Source organism: Ursus americanus, chromosome 17 (genome assembly GCF_024610735.1).
Source record: "Ursus americanus isolate L20-20 chromosome 17, mUrsAme1.1.p, whole genome shotgun sequence".
Classification (NCBI taxonomy): Eukaryota; Metazoa; Chordata; class Mammalia; order Carnivora; family Ursidae; genus Ursus; species Ursus americanus.
The window spans coordinates 7,940,231-7,963,071 of NC_142143.1; the positions used below are offsets into that span (position 1 = coordinate 7,940,231).

The window sequence follows — 22,841 nt, forward strand, 5'->3', positions numbered from 1 at the left end:
GTTAAAAATCCACTTATCTGCAATCTTTTACATGTGTCCTGGGTTGCAAACCCCTAATTTTGTCCTCTCCAGGGACCTACTTCATTTTCTTTTTCATTATGAGAGAGAAAAAGATTTCTTCTGGAAAATCAAATACTTCTAAGTACATAACTATAGAACTTGAGCAATAATAATCCCAATATTGTATATGTCTGCTCACTGAAAATCTGATTTGACCCCTTGTTAATAATGAACTTTTATTCACTTAAAAGTTGTGGCCTTTTGTTTTTGTGAAACTGTAATTGCTAAAGGCTTTTCAAACTTTCCAGGGAAGCGTGACAGCAATGACAGTATTTTTTCCCTTGGATACAGCTCGACTCCGACTTCAAGGTGAGTATCTTTTGCAGGCATCATATTCTTTTCATTTGGTGTCAGGAAGCAAACATATTTTTCTCATAAATTCTGAGTTAACATAAGGATATCTGTTTTGTTAGCGATCTATCCTTGTCCATTTCCGCTGCCTTTAAATACTGGTCATCACTGCTGTTTCCTAATTAATAGAGGAGCATTCATGGATGAGTCATAGTCTCAGCTGCTCTCTAATCTGAGAGAACCTGAGTGGGATTGCATTAATAATTTTGAATCATTACGATTCTTTCTAATAAACAAAATGACTTTTTAAAAAAGATTTTATTTATTTATTTGACAGAGAAAGATCAAGCATAGCAGAGGGGAGAGGCAGAGGGAGAGGAAGAAGCAGACTCCACACTGGTCAGGGAGCCCCATGCAGGGCCGATCTGAGGACCCTGGATCACAACCCCAGCCCAAGGCAGACACTTAACCAACTGAGCCACTCAGGTGCCCCAATTTTTTTTTTTAAGTAATCTCTATGTACAACATGGGGCTCGAATTTACAACCCCGAGATCAAGGGTTGAATGCTCTACCAACTGAGCCAGCCAAGTGACCGCACAATATGGTTTTTTTAAGACACAGTGTGGAGAGTTTTTGCTGGGGGTAGATCTTCTCAAAAGAGAACAAAGAATAGGAGACATGGTGGAGCCAAACACCCACTGTCACTGCTAAATCGGGCAGGTAGTCCTAGTTTGCCTCTTTTGTATTATAGGACTAGGCAATTCTCTATAATTCCTGCTTGTTTTTTCCCCAGTACTTTTCAACTTGAAATTATAAACCTGTGCCGGAACTTATTTGAAGAGATAAGAATAAGATTAGTTTTGAATAAACCAATTCCTGTGTTAAAACCCTTCATGGCTATTATTATAAATTAATTTTAGAGTTTTGTGATAAGTTTTTTCATATGACTCAAAACCCAAAATATATAAAACGATGCACAGTGCAGTGGAAAATCTCACTCTGATCTGCCCCCTTTCCCCTTTTCTGTCCCCTGCAGATAATGTCTTTATTAGTCTCTTAAATAGTCTTGCAGAGTTTCATTATGGAATAACAAGCAAATAAGAATATAGAAGTTTTTCCCCATCCTTCCACAAAAAGCATATTTGTCACACTGTTCTGTACCTTTCATTTTTCACTTAACAGCATCTTTTGGATGCCTTCCAAATCGGTACTTTGGAAGCTTCTTGATCCTTCTAGCTATAGAGTGGTTCCATAGCGTAGATGCACCACAACCTGTTTCCCCTTCCTCTGTTGTAGGTTCTCGGATGCTTTCTTCTCTCTCTTTTTTCTTTAAAGATTTTATTTATTTGAGAGAGAGACAGAGAGTGTCATCAGGGGGAGGAGCAAAGGGAAATGGACATGCAGACTCCGCACTGAGCGTGAAGCCCCATGCAGGGCCCGATCCCACCACCCCAAGATCACAACCCAAGCCGAACCCAAGAGCTGGATGCCCAACTGACGGAGCCACCCAGGCACCTCTCTTCTCTTTTGTAGAATAGACTTGTTCATATGCTGCTTTGTTTCTGTTAAGTTCTATGGGACAAATTTCCAGAAGTGAGATTGCTGGATCAAAGGGTAAACCTGTTTGTAAATTTGATAGCTATGGCCAGATTGCCTTCTGGGAGTTTCCTATTCACCATCCCACAAACCATATAGGTATCAATTTTAATTCTTAGGAAATTACATTTTTATGTTTTCAAAATATCCTCCAAATGTAGGAAATGTGAAGTTAATTGAGGTTTTGTGATTTTCAGTGAGAATGCCAAGAAAAGCAGAGTTCTCATCCTTTTTTTAGTTTAAGTAAGTTCTAGGCCCATGGTGGGGCTTGAACTCACGACCCTGAGATCAAGAGTCACATGTTCTACCAAGTGAGCCAGCCAGGCACCCCGTTCTCATCCTTTTTATTTTTTAGATTAGGAAATAGAGCACAAGCCTAAAACTTTGAAAACTTGAGTTTTAATCCTGGCTGTGCTGTCAACTACATGTGTCCTTCACAGCTTTTGTGCCTGGCCTCTCCGCTAACAGAGAGATGGGTAATTCATTTCCTCTTTACTTTGTAAGATGTTAAGATAAAAATGAGGATATGTAACTCTGAAAAAAAAAAAAACCCAAAAGAAGAAAGCCTTATGAAATGTAAGATTCCTGTCATATCTTTTGCTTTGGGAATTAGGTGTTGAGTTAAAATGCTTTACGGTTTATGAATAACAGATGAAACCCAAGGAATCCACAGTTGAGAATTTAGCACACAGGAACAAGGAGGATTGGTGAGTGCTGAGGCAAGTTATGGAGCTCAAAGAATAGGGAGGGAGATTGCTTCGGTGAGGTAAATGGCATTTCAGTGAAACTTGTTGATGCTGAAGATAATAATTCTCAAAGCATTTAGTTTAAACATATATTCTTTTATATTACAGTTGATGAGAAAAGAAAGTCCAAAACTACACACATGGTGCTCCTGGAGATCATTAAGGAAGAAGGCCTGTGAGTACCACCTTGCCCATCTTTGTTAGACAAAGCGGCCCCTTAGATTGCTGGGCCTCTAGCACCCCGGCACTCACTTTCTTTCTATTCTTGTAGCCTTGCAGTAGTTGTGAATCTCATTGCCCGATTTGTAAGTACATAATTGTTTTCATCCCCTTAAAGTTTTGTAGTGGGCCATTTTGATTCTTAGTCATAGAGTCTTCCATGAAACCAGTGCTTTGTTTTATGTTTTATTGGTTTTTTACAGTGAACCGAAGAAGTTGTTTAGTTCATTCCTGTCAGATGCATTCAGATTATGTACTTCTTTTTTTTTTAACTTTTTATTTGGAAATAATTTCAAGTTCACAAAAAGTTACAAAACTAAAAATAGTACAGAGAATATCAGTATATTTTACTGATATTTACCTTTACCCAGGTCCACCTATTAATACTTTTTTCCCATTTATTTTCCCAGTTGTGCTTATGTTCTCTCCCCACTTTCTGTCTCCCTCCCCCTTCTGTCTTTATTACACACATGCCACACAAACTTTTTGTACAATTATTTAAGAATAAGTTACACACCATACATCAAAGCCTTTTACCCCGTGATGTTGACATTTTAAAAGAATATACTTCCCCTCCCCCCCTTTTTTTAAAATAAAATGTTTCTCATTTTAAGTTTGCCTCAAGTTTCTTTATGATTTGACTGAGGCTATGCGTTCTTGACCAGAATAATGCATAGGTGATATTGTGTCCTTAGGATATCACATCTGGGTCACATATTGTCCTTCTGCCCTTCATTGGTTAATTATGATTTCTCAGATTCAGGTTAGCCGCTGAATAATTTTTCTTCTCTTGCATCTATCAGGAGCCTATGAAGAGAAACTTTATTTAGTATCAATCTAGACTCAGAAATTCCTGGTTTTTCAGTGGTTTACAATGGATTACTATACTATATTATTTTCGTGTTGAAACTGTCTGGGGTGGGAGCCCCTTCAGCCTGGTTCCTGTGCCCTAATAGCATGCCCCTATCACTTCTTCTTCTTTTTTTTTTTTAACACTTACTATGTCTATATTTACTTCATTTTTAAATGTTGTTACCCTGTAATAAAATGTGAATGATGCATATTAACTTACAGCCATGAAGAAATTGTCTCTAATTTTACATAGTGATTTACTAAAGGAAATCAAGGGTAGGAAACCATTAAAATCAGTCATTGAAAGTATTGTTTCTTTGGCATCATTAATTGTAGAAAAGATTTCTTGGTTTTGACATCCTTCAGAATGTGAGATGTATGTACAGTTTGGAGTATGTCATAGTGTAGGAGTGAACTTTGAGAATCTGTGAACGATGATCATCAGCCCTTCCTAGGACTTTGCCCATTTCCACTGGCTTTTGTCCAGCATCTTTACATTGCTTATTGTGTTTTTCCTCTAGCCTGGCACCATATCGAGGGTGGTTTCCAGTTATCTCCAGTCTCTGCTGCTCCAATTTTGTCTATTTTTACACTTTTAATAGTCTCAAAGCAATCTGGGTCAAAGGTCAACGTTCTACTACTGGAAAAGATCTAGTAGTTGGATTTGTTGCAGGTAACAAAGTTTTCTAAGTATAAACTTTTTTATATTTTAATATATTATCTTGTGGTTCATATATTTTCTAAGAGGTTATTTTAGCACAAAGTAATGCTACAAAGAATATAATTAATTTCCTGACTTGGTTCTGTGTGTGTGTGTGTGTGTGTGTGTGTGTGTGTGTGTTTGGTAAAAACATACAACATATAATTTATCATTTAAACAATTTTTAAGTGTATACTTCAATAGTAAGTTTATTTACATTATTGTGAAACAGATCTCCGGAACATTTTCATCTTACAGATGTGAAACTCTGTAACCGTTAGACAACAACTCCCCCTTATTCCCTTCTCTGACCCCATTCTTTCTGTTTCTATAAATCTACTACTACTACTTTAGATGCCTTATATAACTGGAATCATACAGCATTTGTCTTTTTGTGACTGGCTCATTTCATTCAGCATGATGTCCTCAAGGTTCATTTATGTTGTAGGATGTAATAGGGTTTCTTTTTTTTTTTTTAAGGCTAAATAATATTTACTTGTATGTATATACCACATTTTGTTTATCTGTTCATCTGTTGATGGACATTTAGGTTGTTTCTAACTCTTGGATACTGGGAATAGTTGCTATTATGAACTTGAGTTATGCAAATATAGCTCTTCAAGTCCCTGCTTTCAGTTCGTTTGGCTATATTCCTAGAAGTGAGATTGCAGGATCATATGTTAGGGGTTTTTTTGTGTTGTTTTGTTTGTTTGTTTGTTGTTTGTTTGTTTTTTATTTCGTGAGGAGCCACCGTACTATTTTCCACAGCAGTTATGCCATTTTATAATCCCACCAGCAGGGGTTTTTAATTCTCCACATCCTTATCAGTTCTTGTTACTTTCTGGGTGTTTGCTTTGATAATAGCCATCCCAACGATGGTGTGAGGTGATATTTCATTGTGGTTTGATTTGCATTTCTCTGATGAGTAGTGACGTTGAGCATCTTTTCATATGGTATTGGCCGATTGTATATCATCTTTGGAGAAGCGTCTGTTCAAGTCCTTTGCCCATTTTTTAATTGAGTTATTTGATATTTTGTTGTTGAGCCATAGGTATTTTTTATATGTTCTGGATATTAGCCCCTTAAGAGATGTATGATTTGCAAATATGTTGCCTTTTACTCTGTTATGTTCTTTGTTGCTCAAAAAAAAATTTTTTTTTGAAGATTTTATTTATTTATTTGACAGAGAGAGAGACAGCCAGCGAGAGAGGGAACACAAGCAGGGGGAGTGGGAGAGGAAGAAGCAGGCTCATAGCGGAGGAGCCTGATGTGGGGCTCGATCCCATAACGCCGGGATCACGCCCTGAGCCGAAGGCAGACGCTTAACCGCTGTGCCACCCAGGCGCCCCAGGACAGTTAGTTTTTAAAAGTCAGTTGACATTGGGAGTATCATAAATAGCCTACTTACCTTGTATTTTATTTTAATTTAAGATGTATAAATATATACTTTTTTTTTTAAATACATGGCCAAGGCATATTGGTTCACTGATGGGAATTTTGTGTCTTTTCTTGTACATACCCCATACCTATAAAGTTTTGCCTACCATTGTTATTGTCAGATTCAACTGACATAAGCAGGTTTGAGAAAAGATGTAGCATTCTCATTCACTTATATTTTTAGTGTTTTCTTGAGTATGTGAAAGAAAGGTGCAATGGGTCTGTGTCAGTTGTGAGCCTCATCTGTTATAGGTCTTCTCGGAGAGATGGTGAGGAACTGCTGTTCTGAAAGCCAAATCTAATAATGTTATTCCCAGCTTCAAACCCTTTGATGTCTCCCAATTGCATATAGGATAAAGTCATGGTACCCATAGCATAAAAGGCCCCCACCATATACAGGATAAGAGCCCAACGTACAAGATCTGCTGTGATACTGCTTACCTCTAGCTTGATCTCTACTGTTCCCATCCTCTCTTGGAATACTGTGATTCCTTGAATATGCCAAGCCATTTAATGACTGCATCATTCTACAGCTACTGTTGTCTTTCTGATCTAGCTACTGTGTCTGTCTGATACCCCACCTGCTGCCCCAAAGGAAGGATTATCCGGCCCACAGTCAAAATGTCAGTTATATCACAGTTGAGAGACCCTTGGCAAAATGTATTTTATTTGAGAATCTGAGATTGAGAATCTGAGATTCTCTGATTATAGATTCTCTCTTTTTTCTGAAAGTAAGAAATTCTTTGGAAATTACTTTTGTGAGTTTTAAATTTCTCCTCATAACATGTTTTCATATCTTAATACCTGTGCATTCTTAGAATTAGAACCACTTTTTCTTTTCCTGCTGTGAGCCTTGTCATATGTTAAAATCACGTAGAAATGAGTTTCATTTTCTCCAAGGAGAACTAGGAACAGTATAATTGTTATTCAAGTTCTGCTTGAGACTTAGAAATTTATTACTTATTGTATTTTCATAGGAAAAAAGCTCATATAGCTTAATACCTTAGGGAGGGATTTGGAAACAGAATCTCACAGAAAATTTAAATGAAGAAGATACTTGACATTTTTATGAAATTGGGATTTTTACCAGTAACTGTTTTTGAATGCCAGTGGTGTTATTGTTGACAGTTCATATTCCTTTCTTGACCTCCAGTCTTAAATCTGGTAAGGCATGTTTGTTCCTGTTGTGTATCAAGTTGCATTCCTTTATAGGGAGCCAAGTGGTTAGTTTATGACCTCGATCTGCCTTTTTCTTGTATCAGTGGTCATTGCACTTATTTCCCGGAAGTGCATACACGATTAGCATACTTCTTTTTTGTTTTCTCTCCTTAATAGTCTCACTGCTAATAAAACTATTTTGTTTTCAAGATTTCAGAAGTAAACAGCTGTGTCCCAATTATTCCTTGAATCAGTGAATAATTTCCGTGCACGTGTTCAATTACTGTTCATCTCTTAATTTTGATTCTGTTTTCTTATAAGTGATTTTTTATGAAAATGGGATCATTCGAATTGAAAGAAAAACAATTTCTTGTCATTAAGTAGGTAAAGTATTAGTTTTCCCATCTTAGAGGTGAAGTAACAGCCACAGCTTAGAATTGAAAAAACTTTCTACATGGGCTTATAAATAAGCAGACAACTTTCTTTATCCTTCAGCCATATCCATCATATGTTAGTAAAGTTGGAATCCCTCATCATGACTGTGGCTTGTTTTTCTTCCGTGAAATGATGTCCTTTGCTTCATTATATAGGTTCCAAGTTTTCAGTAAAGTTTTGGATCCCCAAATATTTTGAGTGTCTGTTCCCAGAACTCATAAAATTATAGTGGTTAAAAAATACCTCTCCATCTATTTGGCTTAGAGGATGAACAAAGTACTTGAACTTTTCAGATAAAAAGCTTCAGAATACAAATGTTTTCCCAAGGATTTTATATTCTCTTCTTTAAATGATATAGTACAGTTTTGTACTTGAGATTGTCCTTAGAATCCTCTCACTCTTTCAGTTTGAAACAGAGATATATATGAAAGCAGAATTTTAAATGATGGTTAAATCTTAAATCTAGGCTGCATTGCCTCTGAAGTGTTTTGTGGGTACTTACCTCTTGAATAGAGCATGAAAGGAATTTTGATTTCTAAAGAGTTTGTTTAATAGACAACACGTTTTATTTGTTTGGAAAGGTGTGTACACTTTGCCTGTCTACGTTATCTACAGAAGCCTGTGATCTCTGTTTCTGAGCTCTCCTGTCCTCATCTGAAAAAAAAAAATGCAATAGACTGCTCAGTAGTACTTTCTGTCTGATTTTTCTTGGTGTTGATTTTTCTGTCAAGTGATGTGTGCATTACATTCAATAGGAACACATTTTAAAGTCTGGGCGAGTGGGCATGTATTGATATTCTTCTATCTTGACCTCTGGAGCACTGGCACTTTTTAAAAATGAGACTAGCAAGAATCTCTAGGTAAGGCTTTTCCAGATTATGATCAATGCCTTAAATGACAATGCATGAATATAGTGAGTCATAACTAAAGATGACTCCTTGGTGTGTTATGTGACTCTTGAAAAATATAATAAATACAGCTCATAAAATTTTTTGATAATGTTTTTTATTTTGAGAAAAGTGTTCTAAGAAAGAGGTAACAAATTATCTTACTTTAGCAACTATATACAACAGATGAAAAAATAGGATTTTAATCTCTTGGCTGTTTCATCGAGCTTGTCTTTGGTTGGATTTGTGTTTTCCGAATGATGCGTTTTGAGATTCCTTAAATCAAAACATTCTTTCTCCTGTTGTATTTAAATGACGTTTAGTAAAAGATTTCTCTTCCTTAGGATTATGCCTCTTGGTTACTCAGAGCCTGGCTAGAGCTAGATAGCTTGATGTGTGGTTGTTTGCTGAGTTTTTTCATTGGTTCATTTGTTCAATATTTAAAAAATACTTATAGCATGTATACTGTGTGTCAGGCACTTTATTACAACTCTATCTGGTGTTTTTTTTTTAATCATTCCAGGACTGATGAGGAATATTTTAATATCTCAAGATGGTGTTAACTTGGGATCATGTGTTTTCAAAAAAGAAGCACCTGGCTCATTGTATTGTTCCACTCTGAGGCAACATTGGGGGGCCAACATCCCCATCCTTAAGCTTGTAAGGATCGTGATGCTTGCGAAGCTGTTTCAGGTGTTTTGTGATGGTTCATAACTACTGCTTGCTGCCTGCCTATCCTAATTCCCTAAGCGATGAGGAACTCTTGATCCTCTAGTCCCTGGTGAAGCTCTTTCAAATGTCACCACTTTCTTCCATCTGTCACCCATTGCACCAAATCCATACTCACTTACAACCATGTCAGCTCCTTACGTGAGAGTTGCAGATTGTGTTTCATTGGATATTGTCGTGGACTTAGCATGTGATCAGTAAACCTTATTAAAACTGTTATTTTAAAAATGTACTTAGAACTAGATCAGAATGGCTACTTTGGATGCTATATCAATTGACAAATAGATCATTTCCTGTTATACAAATGTGGAAAGGTACTGCTGGCAGCCATTTTGCTATCAGCAAGGCTTCTTAATTGCTTCTAACAGTGGTGGCTTGTGTTGTACCCTGTCACAGAGAGACACCTTACCTCAGGTCTCCCAGTAGGTCAGTGGCAGAAGTATAAATGAAACATTGGTACATAGCTTTAACATAAGACAGCAAAGCTTGCAAGGTTACATTTTGCTTTCCCTTTGTCTCCTCTTTCTTTTTAAAGGAGTGGTGAATGTGTTGCTAACAACTCCACTCTGGGTGGTAAACACCAGACTGAAGCTGCAAGGGGCAAAATTTAGGAATGAAGACATTGTACCAACCAACTACAAAGGTATTATTGGTAAGTGTTTATTGGGTGAGTTCCTATTTAAGGAGCTTATTTTCTCTCTGTGTCTGGAATTTATTGCCATGATAATGCTGCATATCAGGCAGCCTCAAATCTCCACATCTAACGGTAGACATTTGTTTAGCTCACGTGTCTGTGGATTGACAAGGATTTGACTCATCTAGGCTGGGATCAGGCTACACATATTCTTCTCTTGGTGATGGCAAAAGCACAAGAGGACACGTCTTGTAAAAGCCCCTGTTCGCATCTCATTTGCTGACATCCTCTTGACCAAACCCAATGTTGGGAGGTAGAGAAGTATGCGGTTCCCGTGGAGTGTTGGTGGGAGGAGGTCAGTCTTTCTAAAGAATAATCTACACTGTTTCTTTTATTGTTGTCTTTGGATAAGGTTATCATTAATATGATGACTTTGAGCTTAATAATACTACGTTACCTGGTACTCCTTTCCCATGTGTCCATCTTTGTAATAAGAATAGTGGTTTTCTTATAAGTCACATCCTAAATAATGGGTCCCTGGGTACTATCTGTTGTTGTCCTGGACTTTGCTGTGAAACACATGGGCTATAAGTTCACAATTCTCTGTAAGACAGAGTTCTCAGTCGTGGTGGTGGTGGTTACTTAGGAAAACCTGATGTTCTAATGCCAGATTGTCAGGAAGAGTTGCCTGTGATTTAAGTTGGTCTTTCAAAAATGTGACTGTCAGGGTCTGATGATTATCAAAAAGTAGTTAACTGATGAACTTGCCCCAAACCGTCATTGCAAGAAGGAGATTTTTTTTTTTTAAAGATTTTATTTATTTATTTGACAGAGATAGAGACAGCCAGCGAGAGAGGGAACACAAGCAGGGGGAGTGGGAGAGGAAGAAGCAGGCTCATAGCGGAGGAGCCTGATGTGGGGCTTGATCCCATAACGCCGGGATCACGCCCTGAGGCAAAGGCAGATGCTTAACTGCTGTGCCACCCAGGTGCCCTGCAAGAAGGAGATTTGAATAGAACCAGTATGATTTGTGTTCTGGGTACATTTGAACAAAATTCACATTGTGTTCTCCAGTTAGGGGATTGTAATCAAAAGTCCTCGATTTCTTGCTTAGATGCTTTTCACCAGATCATTCGAGATGAAGGAATCTTGGCTTTATGGAATGGCACATTTCCTTCGTTGCTGTTGGTCTTCAATCCTGCCATCCAGTTCATGTTCTATGAAGGTTTAAAACGGCAACTTCTAAAGAAACGAGTGAAGGTAATCCCTGATTTTGAAAGCAGCAAATAATAATCTCTGACAGTCTCTTATTTGGGTTGATGTGGTTTGGTCTTTCTTTGCTTTCCAGCTTTCTTCTTTGGATGTGTTCATCATTGGTGCAATATCCAAAGCGATTGCGACCACCGTCACCTATCCCATGCAGACAATACAGTCAATTCTGAGGGTGAGTGATGGGGTTCTTCCTGCATCTGGTCACACAACATTCTAAAGTACATGGTTTCTCTGTTTAAGGCAATGTTAATAAAGCAATAATGTAGTCAGTTGGTAGGCTATACTATTTTTCCATTTGTTTGATAATTGCTTACCAGGCTGGCTGTCAGTTGGTTTCCTATTTGGTTTGGAACAAAGTTTACATTTGTGATTTCTTAGGCAACATAGTGTCTCAGAAAACCCAAATGTGGAAGGATGTCCTTTAATGACTTCAGGAATGTGTAAGCTTGTTTCCTTCTCATTTAAGTTGACTTGCTTAGGTTAACCATACAAAATCCAGAAGTTGATTTGTTTAGTTCGTTCAGGAGAAATTGATTTAGTTGTTCTGAAGTACTTTTAAATTTCCGGGTTTTTTTTTTTTTTCATTCAGTTATTTATTCATCAAAATATTTGTTAAGCACCCACTCTGTGAGGAGCTGGGTACACATGGTGAGTAAAAATCATAATCCCTGTCTTCATGGAGGTAACAGAGGAAAGAATGAACAGGTAAATAAAATAAAGAGGTAATTGTAAGTTGAGAAAAGAGCTATTAAGGAGGTGAGCTGTGTTCTGTGATTTGGTAGAGAGGGCCATGGTGTGGATCTTCTTAGACAGGGTGATTAAGGATTGGGCTTCTCCGAGGAGGCGTATATAAAATCAAGACTTAAAGGAAGATAAGGACCCAACCGTCAAAGAACATTCTAGGTAGAGGGAACATGATGTGCTAAGAGCTTGGTGATAACTGAGAACTGATCAGAGGCCACTCTGGCTAGAGAGTGGCTCAGGATGAGATTGGAAAAGTAGCAGTGAAGGCTATAGGTGAAGACTGTAGATTTTATTCTCAACCTGAGTGGGAAGCCTTTGAAACGCTTTAAACTAGGAAGCAATGTGATCTGATTTACAATTCGAGAAGATTCCCGTAGCTATTGTGTGGTGAATTGGTTTTAGGGCTAAGAGATAAGGGTGGGAGGGCAATCAGGTAGGAGGCCATTTCCATGGTACAGGTGAGAGGTGATTGTGGCCTACACTAAGGTGGTAGCCATGGAGAGGAGAGATAAGACATGGACAGATTCATGATCTATTTTGGAGAAAAAAATTCAAAGTATTTATTGATAGATAAAATGGTGGTGATGGTGAAAATATTTCAGTTCAAAATATTTATTACCTTTTGTTAAAAGTCTTTCTACTGGGGGCGCCTGGGTGGCACAGCGGTTAAGCGTCTGCCTTTGGCTCAGGGCGTGATCCCAGCGTTCTGGGTTCGAGCCCCACATCAGGCTCCTCCACTATGAGCCTGCTTCTTCCTCTCCCACTCCCCCTGCTTGTGTTCCCTCTCTCGCTGGCTGTCTCTATCTCTGTTAAATAAATAAATAAAATCTTTAAAAAAAAAAAAAAAGTCTTTCTACTGATGTGCTATTTTTACATTGGTCCTTAATATAAGGGAATTTAGTAGCATCTAAATAAATGTTTTTTGATACTTTTATAATGTAAATATATAATGTGAAGAGCTTAGACTGCAGTGTTTCTAATTGATTAGTGTTTATCACAACTTTCTAAAGGACTGGAGGGTAAGCCATACCATCAGTATCTAAATCTTAATTGTGGGCATGTTTGTTTTCTTTTGGGGTAGTATTTCCCCCATAATTCTCTAAAGTAAAAATTCTCATGCTCGCTGCATTGAAAAATATTTCTTATGTATGTATTTATTTAATTTATTTGAGAGAGAGAGCAGAGGGAACGGCAGAGGGGGAGGGACAAGGAGAGAGAATCTGAAGCAGACTCTGTGCTGAGCACAGAGCCTGACGTGGAGCTCGATCCCATGACCTGAGCCAAAACCAAGAGTCGAACACCCAACTGACTGAGCCACCCAGGTGCCTCGAAAAATATTTCTTATTTTCACTTACTTCACTGAAAAAAGAGAAGATTCATGCAATCTACATACTCGGATATTTTTATTACTGTATACTGTAAGACATTACTCCAACATAATTTCCTCCGCAGGTAGAAATTGATCTGTTTTTCTTCTTTCCCAGTTTGGACGTCACAGACTAAACCCAGAAAACAGAACACTGGGGAGTCTTCGGAATGTTCTCTATCTTCTTCACCAACGAGTAAAGTGAGCTTTGTAGATGTTTCACATTCTGTCCTGTCTTTCAGCAGCCATCTCTGCCAGGGAATGGCTGGATCTACTTAACTTGCACTACTCCCTTGGCAGTGGCAGCCTAGAAACCTCTCCTTGCATGCTGTGTTCAGACATTTCTCATTTTAGGGGCTTAGTGCAATATGGCAGCATTTGGGGAAGTTATGGAAAAACTTCAGGTCTTTATTCTTTGTAACTTAGAAATATACGGAACTCCTTTAGAGAAGGAAGCCTCCTATCATCTAATGTAGAGACTGTTCTGCCTTGGTAGTGCTGCTGTCACTGGCATATCCTGTGACCTCTCTCATAGATTGACATAAACAGATATAGAGCAGTAGTCATAGTGAGAAAGGGAGAGGGGCGTAGGAAGAGTAACAGTAATTATTGTAATGATGACAGCAGTGCTGATGATGGTACGAGTAGCTAACATTTCTGAGTGTTTGCTTTGTGGCAGACACTGAGCTCCGTACTTCGAACAGGTAATCTCATTTAATCCTGACTATGGCCCTATGAGGGCAGGTACTTTCATCATTTCCCTGTATCATTCCATTTAGAGAATCTCAGAGGTGTCAAATTTAAGTCAGGGGCCTCCTTTGAAGCAAAAGCTGCTATAACTTTATTACTGTTCCTAGTTTTAAGATATTTTGAAAGTAAATAGATTTATTACAAAAACAGAATATGCTTGGGATTAAAAAAAATCAAAGATAAAGAATTGGTATATATAAAAAAAAAAAAGAATTGGTATAAAGTTAAAACTAAATGCTCACCATACCAAGTATTAGCAAGAATGTGGAGCAACCAGAACCTTCCTGTGCTGCTGGTGGGAAAATAAAATGGTCTGACCATTTTGGAAAGTTTGGTATTTTCTTCAAAAGTTAAACATACAACTACCATAGGACCTAGCCTTTCCTCTCAAGTTGTATACCCAAGAGAAATGAAATATGTCTGTGCAAAAATTTGTACACAGTTATTAATAGCAGTTTTATTTGTAAGAGTCAAAAACCAGAAACAACACAAATGTCCCATCGTTGGGTGAGTAGACACATTAGTTACTATCTATCTACATAGTGGAACACTGCTCATAAGAAAGGAGTTACTAACACATACAACAACATGGTTGGATTTCAAAATAATTTTGCCAAGTGAAAGAAGTCAGACAAAAAAGAATTCACACCATATGATTCCACTTATATAAAATTTAGAAAATACAAATACAGTATTCCCCCCCTCACCCGCAGTGTCCCTTCCCATGGTTTCAGGGATCCACAGTCAACCTCAGTCTGGAAGCCCATGATCCTCCTTCTGACTTATTGTCAGTAGGTCAGTAGGACCTAACACCAAGTCACAATATCTGCATCATTCACCTCACTGCATCTCAATACCTAGATACTGACAGAGAGGGAGAGACCACATTCCCATAACTTTTATTACAGTATATTGTTGTTCCGTTTTGTTATTAGCTATTGTTGTTAATCTCTTACTGTGCCTGTTTTATAAGTTAGACTTTATGATAGGTGTGTATGTATAGGAAAAAAATAGGTGGTTCAGTACCGAAGAAGTTTCAGATGTCCACTGAGGGTCTTGGAACATCATCCCCCAGGGATAAGCGGTGGCTACTATAACCTGCTTCTTTGATGCAGGAGTTGACTTTTATGAAGAAAACCTTTTATTTTTTTTCAAACCTCTTTCCTTTTAGGCGTTTTGGAATTATGGGACTCTACAAAGGCCTTGAAGCCAAACTGCTGCAGACAGTCCTCACTGCTGCTCTCATGTTCCTGGTTTATGAGAAACTGACGGCTGCTACCTTCACAGTTATGGGGCTGAAGAGTGCCCACAAGCACTGAGACACCTCACACTCCACACTCCAAAAGTGCAGAAAGATGCTCAAGATGGGGGGTGCCTTCTGTGCGAAGGGAAGTGATTCTCTTTTTACTCTTGCTGTGTGCACCATGAGTTTTACCCTCACTGGCTGGAAAAGCGTCTAAGGGTAAACATGGAATATGGCCAGTTGGACCTGTCTACAACTTAATTTTTATGACTGTTGGTTGAGTTTTGTGGGGGAGGTTAATCTAATGGTCATACAAAAAAAAAAATTATTGAAAACCTGAAAATGAAAGTTTGTGGGCGTTTATTGTTTTTCTTAAGGGGAATGGACTATTGCTCTCATGTGTAATCTTTTCCAGTTAAAATCTTTCTTAAATTTACCAGCTGTTCTTTTCCTCTGAACCCTCCCCCCAGATTCTAGGGACACATTTAATAGCATATAATTCTCCTCATATACTTTTGTATGTTTTAATCTTGGTATTTTCCTCACTAAAAATATTATGATTGTGCCGCAGGCATGACTTTATTTTTGTCGAGCTTTTTTCTTCCTGCTTAAGGAAAGATGTCTTCTTTAGTACATGAGCTATTTATTTTGTGGGAGAAATTAAAATGATTAATCCCAAATGATTCTCTTATAAACTATTTGTGAACATCACTTATTCATTAGTATTTGACATAATTAAAAATATTTATTTTGAATCAGCCTTTTCATTACAAAAGGGTTGAAGTTTTATGTTCATCCATATAAGCCCTATCAAGTCAAGCCCCAATAAACTGTTGACACAAAAGACATTTTAAAAAGTTGCCCTTTATTCGGGTACCATGTTGGGTTTACAACCAGCTCGTAAAAATCGTAGAACAGGGAGGAGGAGCAGGTATCTTATTTCAGCGCTGGAATATTCTCTCCTTTACAAAGTCCTGGCGGAGGCTATCTCTTTCAAGAATAAACATCTGATAGAGGTAATTTCTACTCGGAAACATTTCTTATAGTCCTCCTACTTAAAGTGTATGCATCAAGCAGCAGCACTGACATCACCTGGGAGCTCGTTGGGCACGCGGTCCCAGACCTTCTGAATCATAGTCTGCAGTTTAACAAGATCCCCGGGTGATTCATACTCAAAGTAAAGTCTGAGAGACCTTAGAGCCCCTGACTCTAAGAAGCTATGATTGGTTTCAATGACAGAAACCAAGACAAAGATTTTTCTCAAAGGAAAGTTGGACTAATGGATTAAATAAACAATCCCTGAGAAAACTGAGTGTCCCACATCATCCTTTACTTTCACTTTATAGCACATGTGAAGGTGGTTGGACTCTTATTATGCAGCTAGGGGTGAATTTAGGCCTCTTGGGCCGCCCAAAAAGCAAACTCTGGTCATTTGAGAATAGCTCTTTGGGTTCCTGTGACTTAGTTTTTGTCCCTATAACAAAATGACAGGTTTTTCATTTATAAGTCTAAATCAGTTGGAGTGAGAGAGAGGAACAATGAAGTGTCTATGAACTCCAGTGTTTAGTTTGAGAGTGGAAATTTCTTTCTCTTATTTCCTTTCTGGTCCCTGTGGTAATTTCAAAAGAGGTGATTATCAGGCTGCTGGTAATTGGAAGATGGTTGTGTTGTTCTAGAAAGCAAGAATTAGGAGGGACTAATAATCTGCGAACTAGACTGAACACTCATCCCCTATTAAAGATGGAGAATTGGCCCCATTACTACTTTTTATTTTACTTTAAGGTTTGTGTGTGTCTGTGGCACGGCTTGGGTGGGAAGCACAAAACTTACTTTGATTTTTATACAGGACAATGATCATAAAGGTGTGCTGTGTGTGCTTTTGTTGTTTTAGTTATGCAGTTCACTTTGGAAATTGAACTTTACGCTCAGGTTGGTATGTTAGAATAATTTCCAAGTCAAATTATAGTTAAATGAGATGTTTATGATGTGAAAATCTATTTGATGCTTCTTTTTTCTGATTTTATGAGCAAACAATTTAATACCGAGGTTTTATGCTCCCTACGGAAGCTTACAGACTCACTAGTTGAAGCTCGGTAATGACTCACCCAGTTTTGTAAAACCTTTGATTAATAATAAGTTATTTGAGAAAACTAAGGAGCTGAAGTGTGTACTGCAGAAATGGAAATTTTTGTTTTTGATTCTTCACACAGTTTCTCTAGAATATGAGGATAAGAGCCTTTGGGGTTATATTAGTGTCACCGCAGTAGAAAATTTAATTTCTGTAAGTATTTAATATGTGTTTTGAAGTGGACACTGATATTTCTACCCTCGTTTATTTTACAATTAAGTTTGAAATGCAGAAGTAGGATTGACAGTAAGAACATAAGCAGTGGGAGCTAGAATCTGGGATTTTATTCCCAGCTCGACCGCCGACTGACTAGCACATTACGTCATCTCCTTATGCTTCAGCTTTCTGATGAGTGAAGATAATACTCACTATCCACTTGAGAGGATGTTTAAGAGCTAATGATGTCAACTAAATCCCTTTACGATCGCCAGAGAGGGAAAATCTGAGTGCAACTTGTGACCGTGCCTAGATTTATGTAGCAGTTTCTCTTAAAGCTTTAGCACTTTCTCGTCTTATAACCCATGTCTCTGTGAAGGACAAGGAACAATGTCTCATTTAAGAAACAAGGAGATTGAGACGGAACTATCAAATGACTTGCCTGGTTGGTACCAGGACAAGAGTTGAGTTTCCTGCAGTCAAGTGTAAGGATGGATAGAATGGGTTCTGGAATTAGACCTAGGTTCAACTCTGGCCCCACTCTTTACCAGCTGTGAGAAGAGAGTGATTACCGAACTTGTATAAAACTTTCCTCAGCTGTGAAATGGAGGTCTTGGTAAACCTACCTGTGATTGTGCAGATTAAAGAGATCATATACATAAATTACTTAACATAGTGCTTTCCACATGAGAAGAGCTCGATAAATGTTAGCAACAACTTTTGTCATAATATGGTTATTACTGCTGAGGGGTCTGGCTGTTTGACTAGATCACACCAGTGAATGGAAAGCATTCTGGGTTTTGAGCCAGACCTGGGTTCAGATTTTCATTCTATTGCTTAATAGCATCCTGGCCACAGATAAGATTCTTGCTCACCTTTCTGAATCTGTGTCTTCATCTGTCTGATTAAAATGATTACCTCACAAGGCTGTAATATATGTACAGATATCTATATAGAGATGATATATCTTTAATCCTCAGAACAGCCTTGCAAGGTAATCCTTTCTATTGGACAGATGGAGAGATATATATGTGCGTCTGGCACAGTACATGAAATATATATGTGCTTAATGCTATTTTTTATATTGAGATATATATAACATTATATCAGTTTTGGGTATACAACATAATGATTCAACGTATGTGTATATTGCAAAACGACCACCGCAGTAAGTCTAGTTAACATCTGTCACCAAAACAGCCATCAGATAAATGCTGTTTGAATCAAGAAAATCAGCTAGTTTTACTTTGGGGCAACCTTTCCTCTTTCCATTTGTTTGAATTGTGACCATTTCTTTTTTTTTTTTTTTTAAGATTTTATTTATTTATTTATTTTGAGATAGAGAATAAGAGCGAGAGCACAAGCTGGGAGACAGAGGGAGAGGGAGAAAGCAGGCTCACTGAGCAGGGAGCCCAATGTGTGGCTCAATCCCAGGACCCTGGGATCATGACCTGAGCCAAAGGCAGCCGCCCAACCGACTGAGCCACCCAGGCGCCCTGAATTGTGACCATTTCTTTTCTGGGAGCCTTATCGGTATATCTCCTCAAAAGAGAAGTCAAAACCAGTAATTTCATGTTTTGTTCAATATTCAAATTAAGCCCCCCAAATATTCATCAGTTAATCAGTAAAATACAAACTGGCTAAACAGCAGAAAGTCACTGGCTGAATTAGTGTCTCATCTTGGCTCTCTGGAAAAGCTAGAGAAGAGTGCCTTTGTGGAGCCCAATGCCACACGTCTAAGGAGAGCCCTCCCTCTGGGCGGTGAATTACTTACCTGGCAATGTTAAATGTCAGCAGGATACCACATATATACAAAGGCTCAATTATAGAATATTTACATATGCAGTAAATATAACTGTGACTTGCAAGGTTTTTACCACCATAGGAGTGAAAGGGCCTTGGGCTAGTGCTGCTGTTTGTGGGGCATACTGGTAGCCCCTGAAGAGTATGTTCAGTGGGACATAATGGACAAGAAAAAACATTTTCCACGGACTGGGCAAAAGAAGGAAAGAAAGAAAGTTACTATTTAAAGACAGAAAGTAAGGGGCACCTGGGTGGTTCAGTCGGTTAAGCGTCTGCCTTTGGCTTAGGTCATGATCCAGGAGTCCTGGGATCAAGTCCCACGTCGGGCTCCCTGCACAGCAGGGAGTCTCCTCCCTCTGCTCTTCCCCCCTCTCATGGTCTCTGTCTCTCTCTCAAATAAATAAATAAAATCTTAAAAAAAAAAAAAAGAAAATGAAAAGGAAATTAGAAGATGGAAATGGAAGTAGGAGGGCTAGCACAGCCCTCAGAGAAGACATGCCCAAAATTGGGTGACAGGCACACAGACTGGGCAGCAAACTGTAGAGCCCAGCAAATGAGGTCCAGTCAGTGATGAGGTATAAAGGGAAAGAAAACCTGGTTTGGAATTAATTATGAGAATGGGTAACGGAACTTCGATGCATTCAGTGCCTACAAAATGCCAGGCACAATGGATTTACGTACATCTTGATAACCTTGTAATAACTCTATAAATAGATGAGGCTCATTCCTGTTCACAGGTAAATTAGTTAAGGCTTAAAGAGTAACTTACCTAGGTCACATACCTAGTGAATGGGGTTCAGGATTTAAAATTTAAGCTGACTCCAGAACTTTATACACTGCCACACCACATTCCTCAGATGTCCTTAAAAAGTAAGGCTTCTAAGCCAGTGTGTGGTTCTCTTTTACAACCTAGAGGGGCATATAAGTGAAGATGTGTAATTCTTTCTGTAATGAACTGTCTGTACCCCAATATGACTCAAGGGAAGCCTGTGACCTCTGTGTCCAAGGGTGGTTCCTTGAATCTATGCTATTTCTTGCCTCAGTATCTTTGTTTATGCTTTGCGGTGTGTCAGGAATCTTTCCCTACTATTCCTGGTGAATTCCTGCCCAGATCAGGCCTCAGCTCTCCCTGGAAGCCTTCCTGGAACTTTCTGGAACTCCTTCCCACCTTCTCCCCCACCCCCAAAGATGTTTGTACTCCTATCATTTGTGCATATGTCTTATTACTGCACCCACGACATTGGATTTTGAATTGCAGTAGTCCGTCTGTATCTCTGTCTTCCCCTAGATAGGAGTCCTTTCAGGACAGGAAATGATCTTTCAAGTAGCAGAGTGTCTCACTCGTGGTAGGCACTCAGTTGTTGCATGAGAGTTTTTGGCTAAAGACAGTGCTGACCTTTCTCTAATCAAATTGATCTGTTAATTTAAAAGTTTACATGTGTTTAGGGGCGCCTGACTGGCTCAGTCTGTAGAGTATGAGACTCTTGATCTCGGGGTCATGAGTTTGAGCCCCACATTGGGTGTAGAGTTTACTTAAAAAATAAAAATAAAGAGCGTACATGTTTTTAGAATTCTTGCACTCTAGTGTTTTCTTGGTTGTTGATTTTCAGTTTTTCAGATATCTTTTCCTTAATTAGTTCACACTTTTTTGAAGTATACTTTATTTTGCTAGTCAGTTGACTCCTTTAGCCTTCGTTATTTCTTTGCTTTAATTGGAGTCATCAAAATTATCTACCTTGTGGTATCACCAGATTCTTTCATGTGCACTTCATTCTTGTTTTGCTTTAGTTTCTATAGAACCCATTGACAGAGTAGATGGCCAGCCAAGTAGGTGATTCCCTATGGAGGGCCTTTATTAAATTGCAGATTCCTATTCTAGGAATAACAATTTATCCATTTATTCAAGAAATACTACCTATCATATCCAAGCACTATGCCAGTTGCTGGGATTATCCAGTCTCTGCCTTCATATAGCTCATTGTGCAGTATGGGAGACAGACAAAAAACAACTTGGAATTTTACCACTGATGAGCTCCGATGAGAAATGTAAGTGTTCAGGAGTTGCTTCGGGTGTGTGGAGAGGCTGGGGCTGACTCTGTCTTCATCTATGTGATCAGAAGGCAACCTATGAATTAGCAGCATCGAAGCGAGTAAAGGACCTTCTTGACAGAGGAAATAAATAGCATTTGCAAAGTAGAATCACGATGATGCTTTGTACCTTGTACATTGAATTAGATCCAGACACTTCTCAACCGAGATCTTGGAGTTAAGCACATGCTGGAATTGGGGAGGGGTAGAGCGTCCTCAGGTCACCGAGAGCCTGCAACAGGGAGAAGAGGTGTTCATGACCCCCAGTTTTTGACAGTTTTGACTACAGTTGCATTTGGATCTAAAGAAGGAAGATACATTCCTATACTCTATGAATTTAAAATGTCATTTTACACGTCCTTTGAAAATTAGACATAACACGAATCATTTAGTTCCACCTCTGTGAAGATAGGCCAGCAAGAGCAGTTCAGGCTTACTGTGAACTGCTGTTACCGTATAGACGTACTCTTTATCTTGATCAACATGGAAACGTTTACTTGAAAAACAGTTTGGAGCCTGAATGCTTTCTCATGCATTTGTTAGTGTGTTAAAAACTTTAAAAGCAGAGGTACCTGGCTGGCTCAGTTTGTGGAGCATGTGACTCTTGATCTTGGGGTCATGAGTTCTAGTCCCATGTTGCATGTAGAGATTACTAAAAAAATAAATTTAAATATATGTGTGTGTGTGTATGTATGTATATATATGTGTGTGTGTATATATATTTAAAAGCAGTGAAGACCTAAGGAGAATTTAAAAATTGAGGAAGTCTTCTGTTTTTTAATTTGCAACTAGGTGTGACATTTACAGATGTTTTTCCTAACGCATTCATTCTCATTTTATTCTCTATTGTGAGATTTGTTTAAATTACCTCTTTACTGTATAGATGGGGAAATTGAGACACAGATCTGGCTTAGGTCACATAGCAAAGGATTGGAAGTCAGAAACAGGAATTCAAACCTCCTGATATTCTATCTAGCAATCTTTCACTCGCTTTGAGATAACCGTATTTTCTATTTTGGTTTAATTTTTTTCTTTTTTCTTTTGTTTTTTCTTATAAAAATAATACATAGTCATCATAAAAATTTCAGAAACTGTAGAAAATAATGAAAATATAGCTATATTTCTATATATATGTGTATATATACCTATATCCCCAATGTCTAGAAATCACTGCTAATATTTTAGTATATCTATTTTCAGTCTTGTTTAAATATGTATATGTATATATATGTACACAGAAATGTGTTTAGATAGTTTTTTTTTAAAAGATTTTATTTATTTGTTTGAGAGCACACATGAGCAGGGGGAGGAGGAGAGGGAGAGGGACAAGCGGACTCCGTGCTGAGCACAGAACCCCACTTGGGGCTAAATCCTACAACCCTGAGATCATGACCCGAGCCTAAATCAAGAGTCAGATGCTTAACTGACTGAGCCACCCAGGTGCCCCTAGATAGGTTTTTTGTTGTTGTTGCTTAATGAAATCACAGATATATTATAGGTAGGGTTGTTTTTTTTTTTTTTAATAAAATCAAACTGCCTAATTTTG

General features: G+C 38.3%; 1 protein-coding gene across 3 annotated transcripts in view; it reads left to right on the forward strand.

Annotated features, from left to right (window-relative positions):
• Nucleotides 1–22,814, forward strand: part of SLC25A17 (solute carrier family 25 member 17) — a 42,341-nt gene extending 19,527 nt beyond the window's left edge. For 2 of the 3 annotated variants that reach the window (XM_045779643.2, XM_087868678.1), the window contains 8 exons: nucleotides 309–369; nucleotides 2,803–2,869; nucleotides 4,287–4,438; nucleotides 9,647–9,763; nucleotides 10,860–11,005; nucleotides 11,094–11,189; nucleotides 13,246–13,328; nucleotides 15,049–22,814. In XM_045779643.2, coding sequence (XP_045635599.1) covers nucleotides 309–369; nucleotides 2,803–2,869; nucleotides 4,287–4,438; nucleotides 9,647–9,763; nucleotides 10,860–11,005; nucleotides 11,094–11,189; nucleotides 13,246–13,328; nucleotides 15,049–15,196 — 870 coding nt within the window. In that variant the 3' untranslated portion in view covers nucleotides 15,197–22,814. Of the gene's footprint in view, nucleotides 1–308; nucleotides 370–2,802; nucleotides 2,870–4,286; nucleotides 4,447–8,839; nucleotides 8,854–9,511; nucleotides 9,538–9,646; nucleotides 9,764–10,859; nucleotides 11,006–11,093; nucleotides 11,190–13,245; nucleotides 13,329–15,048 lie in introns of all 3 variants that reach the window. The other variant, XM_087868679.1, reaches the window with a different exon arrangement.
• Nucleotides 22,815–22,841: the final 27 nt, after the last annotated feature.